At 41.3% G+C, this 7129-nt stretch overlaps 1 protein-coding gene across 1 annotated transcript in view; it reads right to left on the reverse strand.

Annotated features, from left to right (window-relative positions):
• Positions 1–7129, reverse strand: part of CLGN (calmegin) — a 32070-nt gene extending 24941 nt beyond the window's left edge. The window contains exons 1-3 of the mRNA XM_052815839.1: positions 7028–7129; positions 2072–2250; positions 1061–1131 (exon numbers count right to left, since the gene is read on the reverse strand). Of these exons, the coding sequence (XP_052671799.1) occupies positions 1061–1131; positions 2072–2233 (233 nt within the window). The 5' untranslated portion in view covers positions 2234–2250; positions 7028–7129. The remainder of the gene's footprint in view (positions 1–1060; positions 1132–2071; positions 2251–7027) is intronic.

The following is a 7129-nucleotide window of genomic DNA, read 5'->3' on the forward strand; positions in this document are numbered from 1 at the left end:
GTGGAAATCTTCCACCTTGCACCCTACGCAGAATAAAGCAATGTCTCCTCTCTAAACATTCTTTGTGTGTTTCGGGAGTTACTTTCTGATCAGGTAACAGGTGCACACTTATTTAACTTGAGCCAGTAACAAGTATGCTAACCTGGCTTGATTCAACAAAGAAAAGTCAGTGATCATACAGACCACATTTACATGGTACTCATTTGTTTTTCCTTGATATTCTACACTGTTTGCATCTGAGTTAGAAAGAGGACTGAAAGCCAAGTTGTTTTCCACCTAAAAGGAGTAAGTCTATTCCAGAAATAGCAATATATTGTATTCACCTTCTTGACAGTGCATTGGTGGCAACTGACTATAGCTCACAATACACAGCTTTTCACTGAGCAACACAAGTCACCCAGTAGCAGTTACACCTTACATCATTGCCATACTGTTGGAAGAAAACTTGTAAGATACAGACAAGACAAAAATTTCTGGCTTAAGAATTGTTGAGATAAACCTGAAGGTTTTTCTAAAATTTCAGTGCAGTAAGGTCAAGCTACCTAGGAACACTTCAGTAGTCTCTTAAATACCTAATTCTTATTAAGTATGGGAAGCAATACAATAAATTAATAAAAAAAATCTGCTAAAAAAAGTCTTCCCCAATAGAGGTTTTATCTATAATGCTGAAGGTGCTGCCTTCTTACACATGCCTGAGTGCATGTGAAGAGGAAGAAAGAGTTTGCTACTGCAGTGTAATGGCTATGCACTTCACCTTGCAGCTAGTTAAACTCAACTGGCTAAATCTTTAAATTATATTATTTTTCTTAATGTCCACAAACCCAGAGTTTATTAAAAGCTTCCTTAAAACACAAAAAATAGCAACATACCTGAAATGTTAACTGTCCGGCTTAACATTATGATGTATTTGGAGCAAGCATTACCAGCCTTCCCAATTCTAACCCCTGCAAAAATTAATTTTTATAAAGATACTAGCAGAAAAATGAATACAAAATAAGTCCTGTGACTATAAGTTAAACTGCTGAAAGTAAAAGTTTGTAATTTTAAGGCATAAACTTACCCAGCCAATACGCCATCAAAGGTTTCTGTAAAATACACTTCCCCAGTTGGCTTTGGAGTCTGGTACACAACCTAAAAGACATGTACAGATACGCGCTCTAACATAAATTACAATTTTTCATTTTAAATACTCTATCATACCTCCAGAAGTAGTCCACCCAGACAGACCACCAGATTTTGTTCATTAGAAACATCTAGCAGCGTAAAACATATTTCCCTGCCCGCCTGCCCGCCCCCCCCCCCCTCATTTCTACAGTTTGGGCGCATCCCTCTAACAGTGAGCAATTTCACATCTGTGAATTTTAAAAATTGCTTCCTGTGTTCAAAGCTCATAACTAAAGTACTGTTACACATCTTATGTGTAACAAAACCACAGAAAATTTACTGAACTTGCACCAGTTCTCTGCTTCCTCCCTATTTCTTTCTATACATGTTTTCCATTCTTCTGTCTTCCTACCTACTTGACACACTACAGTTGGGCTACACGGTAAAAAGAAAAAGTTGAAAAAATAATTTATTAATATTGTCCACATCTATTATGAAGGACAGCATAACAAATGCAGAAGGATTTTCTGCGAATAAAGACAGTGTCAAAAGGCAGCTGTGACTGATGAAATCAATAAACTGGTCTGAAGTCAAAATCTCAGTAAGACCAAGATGATTTCTGCTCTAGAAATGACATGTTAGGACTTACAACAAAAGGTTCTGTATCTAGACTGAAGCACAGACTAGCAAAACCTTCTTCATGACTATCCACCACAGGCAGGAGATCTGATTTTAGGCAGGAGATCTGATTTTACACTTTGGCACAGCAGAATCATTATTAAGCTTGTCCTACATGTCACATACAGCAACTGAGAAACTCAGACTGGTGGGTTTGACAACCACTTAGCTGTCAACTGCGTGTTAACTTGCTCTTTTTTAAATGCATTTGTCCACCAATTTCTCTAGTAGTTCTAACTACGTGTCTTATAATCAAACAAGCTTTAACTAATGACTTCTGTAATCTTACCTCTAAGGAAGATTTATCTCTGTCAACATCAGCTTCTTGAGACTGCTTGTCAAAATCCTCCACTTCAACATCTGCATCCAGAGTTTCTTCGTTTTCAATTTCTGCAGTCACTGAGCTGATTATCAGGGCACCCAAGCACAGCCAGTCCCACTGGAAGTGCATCCTGGTTATCTGAAGAACTGAAAGTTTTAAATTTTAAATATTGTTGCAAGGAAATTAACAATACTATTTCAATTCTACCCCAGATCACAAGAGGAAAAAACACATTAAAATAATAAGAAATAAAGATCACGAAGTATTGTCACTATAGTATTTTAGTAAAGTGCTATATCTTAATTTGAAAAATTTCTTACCACACAGCCCTGACTCAGACTCTTTTTCCCTTCCTGTTGTCCCTACAGAAGTGCTTGTAGCCTGTTCCCTTACCTTGCCAGGCCACAAATCTAGCAAGAATTTGACTGCAGTATATATGTGTTTTTAAGAACTAAGACTGCTTTTATTTTTCTCATTCCTTAACAATCTGAACAAGTAATCAAATTGAATCAGTCTCTACAGGGTAGCAAAAAGTAACATCCCTTTCATTAGGGAAAATAAAATTGATAGATTTAGGACGTATTACTATCCACTGCCAGAATTACTCATTTGTAGTTGGCTCTTCTTCCACTGCCTACGTTTAGATGAGTGCAGAGTTTATACCAACTCCAGCTGTAAGTCAAAAGAAAGTATAAGATTGTTTTGGAAAACATTTTCTGTTTCCAAATGATCCAATAAGCACAAAAGTTTAAGCTAAAATGCAAATATCTTTCTAATTTCAGGGAAACCTGAAAATCTTTAATCTGTGTAAGTATGAATGTCAATAGCAGGTAACTACCCCAGCCTCTCAATCTAGTCTGCTGCAAAATAGAAAAGATTGTTGCCCAGTATTTTTTACTTCACATCTGTAACACATACAAATCCAGTTCTATATTAGAATATCCAGTGGTTTGGAGCAGTGTACTATCAAGCACATGCCTGTGCAAGTTTCCTCAATGGTCTTGCCAAAAATTCTTCTTTCTGAATTTGTTTTTATATGAATTTGGAAATAGAAGGAAGACAGATTCTAGATACCACTGCACAGGTATTTGTCTTTGGTTCTTACTAATTTCTTTCCACAGTAAGTTTAAAAAGAAAGACAAATACTGATATTTAGTTTCCTATTGTAAGACATTTTCAAACCTTACATTACTTTTAGCCACTACTAGTCATACTAAATATTTTACTACTGAAGTGCTTTCTGCACTTGAGAAAGCAGTCACTCTCTTAGTTATATCACCACTCTTTAGAGATTAAATTGGTTATAAATATCCCAGCAATTTAAGATACCACCTTATACTGGAAGTGTGAGTCTCTTTCTTCCTTCCTGGCTTTATCAAATTTGCTAAGCGATTCAAACATTAGAATTGCACCAATAATTATTTATCATTCAATTTATAACATCTGCAACTTCTATCAAGCAACACAGAGAGACATCAAACAGTATCAGGGCTAAAAAAAAAAACCACATCCCAGTACGACTGTACTACAAATGTCCAAAAAGAAAACTAATTATTTTTTCCTCATTCCTTTTAAGATCTATTAATTTGACTGCACTGACTATATTTAGAGCCAAAACCCAGATGTATCATAAAGAAGTGTTTCACACACTAGTACTATGTTAATATTAGGAAATCATCAAAAGCCTCCCTTCTTGGGACAAACATCTATTTTCCACAAAACTACGTTAATTATGTTACCGTTCTTTTTTCTTCCCCACAATTATCGACAATCCATGCCATTCTTTGAGGGGCTTTTCACCCTGTTGTGTATTTTGCTTGAGGATAGCAAGTCTGTGGTTCCCTCTTTTCTCAATTATTAACACAGTGACTCATCTCAAAAGTTATTGCAAATTTTACTAGGTTTTTTTTTTTTTTTAATTTTAGTTAAAAGCTACAGATATTGTTAATTCATAGACCTCCTTGGCCAATTCTAGAACTTAAAATAATCTTGTCCTGAAGATTTAAAAGTCATTCAGTTTACCATATGCGAACATTCAGTCTTATGGTGTAGTTTTGAACACCTTTGTCATGCAGGTGGTCTCCTCCTAAAGCAGATGAAGAGATACATCTTTCTTTGTCAATACATTTCAGGTGTATTTTGTGTACAATCCAAAATGCCTTTCACTTACATATCTGTAATTTGACTGTAATTAGCTCCACCCACTTTTGTTCCATACACAGACTAGCAAGGGCATCCAAGAAATCAGATTAGTACCCACCTTCCCACACAGTTCCCTTCCAAAACTCCTGACGCTTTCACTTCATTCATGCCAAGTCTTATCACTACTCCCTGATCCTAGCCTACGACATTCCTAGCTTCATTCAGTCTTCAATTATATCTCTTACTTTTCCCTTCAGGAAGGGAAGGCACACTTTTTTGACCTTTGACCGTTCAACACACTTTTAATATAATCCCAGAAACACTGAAATATGTTATCAAGAACAACTACAATTATCACTCAATTGCCAGGCAAAGATGGTTTTAAACAAGACCACTACATCTTTTACTTTCGTGAACTCTGCCAGCACTACAGTCTTCAAATGTAAAATAAATCTTTCACCTAAGCCAAAGAGCGTCTGGTCTCAAAACAGAACTTCACACTATACATTTAATTGTTTAAAACCTACTCAACTTTCCTAATTAACACATGAAGACCTATGAAAAACTTTGTTTAGTCTTTCTTCAAGGTGACCATAAAAACAAACCAGAAGGATCCCCACTGTTAAAAGTTCCTCAGCAGAACAAAACAAGTTATCCCAGTCTACGGCACTCGCACAAACACCAAACAAGTTTATTAGCAATCCTGGCCTAAACGCCAAAGACCAGTGACTTCCAAACCATCTTTCAGGGAGCTACAGCAAATAGGTAATTGCAAAACCATACATCTTGACAGTAGTTTCAATTAGGAATGTGATATAGGTATAGTATGACCCATGAGAGAACTGGATAGCTGTTCTTCACTCTGAAAAGCTGTAATCATAGAAGTTGAGTCACAGAAATTTATCCAATAATAACTACACCTCCAGAATGGGACTCCCAATCGTTCCTTTTGGGATGGGCAGCTTATAGTCAGCTTTCTCTAGATAAACACATTGACAATTCTGTCAATATATGTAACTTCAGACCCGTAATTTTAAACTTAATTTTTGCATAGCTTGGTCACTCTTTACCATGGGAACATAGGTAACTACAGCACATCTACACGTCAGAAGAGACATCTGAGCCAGCAGTACTATTGTAAAGCATGCTCTTGGGACCAGCAACAGTGCTGCAACATCAGCATAATATTGCACCTAAAGTAACAAGCCACTGTTTCTGAGACATGTACTAGTATTTAGGAAAAACAACGGGCATAAACTGAAAGAATATTCTGACTGGATATTGGAATTCCCCCCCCCCCCCCATGAGGGCAGGCAAGGAGTGGTACAGGCTGCCTAGTCTCAGTGCTTGGAGTTTTCCAAGACTGACCAGATAAAGCTCTGAGCAACCCGGACTGGCCTCAAAGCTGCCCCTGCCGTGAGCAGCAGGTTGGAGTAGAGACATCCCGGGGTCTCTTCCAACCTGAATGATATGATTTCTACAGATGGTTGCACAGTACAAGCATGCCGATCTTCGACCTCTGTACCATGGTCTTTTGCATATTCTACACATGCCATTCAATTAATGGCATTGTTATTCCATTTCACGCAGAACTAAACAGAGATCCTGTTCTTTTCAGTATTACAAAGTTCAAGGAAAAGCTGGAAGAGGGTAATGCTCTTTTCGTGAAACTCTCAGAGCTCTGCATTCTCAAGCAGAAAGGGAGGAAGACTGCCATTAACAGCCTTTCCTACTCAGAGGTCTACAGCTCCTGCAACCAGTACCAACACATGGTCTTTTCCTAGGGCCAAATACCAATTCCATCCAGGGCAATGGAAAGTGGTGTTTTTCCCCCACCCCTTCTTCCATCCATGACCATGTGCTGCCTTATTCCTCCCCCATGTCGTTGCATCAGCATCCAGCTGAAACCGCTGCACGAAAAGCACCCAGGAGTTCTTATGCAACTTTTAATTTTTCCTTTATTTTGTGTGAAAACCGTACTTTTCTTATCTTTTGCTGAAGTGTTACAAACACTGTACTGAAATGAACACTAGATGTTCAATCTAGCGATCACTCAAGCCACAGTGCTGTACTCTTGCAGGTGCCTTTCCGAGCTCTTTTGTTGCTACAGTTAGCTTGAGTAAAACCTCCAAGAAGAGGTTATTTCTCAATTTAGTAAATAAATAAATAAACAAACGAGTCAAGCGGCCACTCCGTGTTCAGACAGCGCCCAAAACGGACCCGCTTCCCCGCATTTCACACAGACACCGTTTTTTCGGAAGACCACGAAGGGAGGACGACGGCCGCAGGAAGGACCCCGGCTGCCCCCCACCCCCCGCCACACAACCGCCCGTAGCCCCGGGCGGGGGCCGCGCTCCTCCTGCCAGGCGGCTCTCCTCATGCGTGGGGCCGGGCCCCGAAACTCACCCCCACGGCTTCTTCCCCTCCCCTCAGGGCCCCCGCCGCGGCGGGGGGACGAACCGGGGACGCCACAGCCCGGGCTCGCGCTTCCCAGCCCTCCCGCCACGGGCAGCCGAACGGCCAGTAACGGCCAGCGCGTGAGGAACCCCCGGGGTTCACACCCCGGTGGGGTGGGAGAACCGCTGCCCCGCCGCCGCCGCCGCCACACACAGAGCGCCGGCGGAGACCCGCCCTCGCACCTGCCGGGCGGCGGAGAGAGGACGGGCGCTGCAAGGGGCCGAGACACACTCCCCCGCCGCCCCGCTCGCTCCCCCCCGCCCGAGTTATCCGCCCGGCAGCGGCAGGCCCAGCACACCCCCGTCCCCGCGGTGGGCGGATTACCGGCGGCGAGATCCCCTCCGCGCCCCGGTGGCCGAATCCGGCCGCTTTTCCCAGGGCATCACCGGCTGCGCATGCGCACCGGCTTTCCCCCCTCCTGCCCCC

This window comes from Harpia harpyja, chromosome 2 (assembly GCF_026419915.1).
Source record: "Harpia harpyja isolate bHarHar1 chromosome 2, bHarHar1 primary haplotype, whole genome shotgun sequence".
Classification (NCBI taxonomy): Eukaryota; Metazoa; Chordata; class Aves; order Accipitriformes; family Accipitridae; genus Harpia; species Harpia harpyja.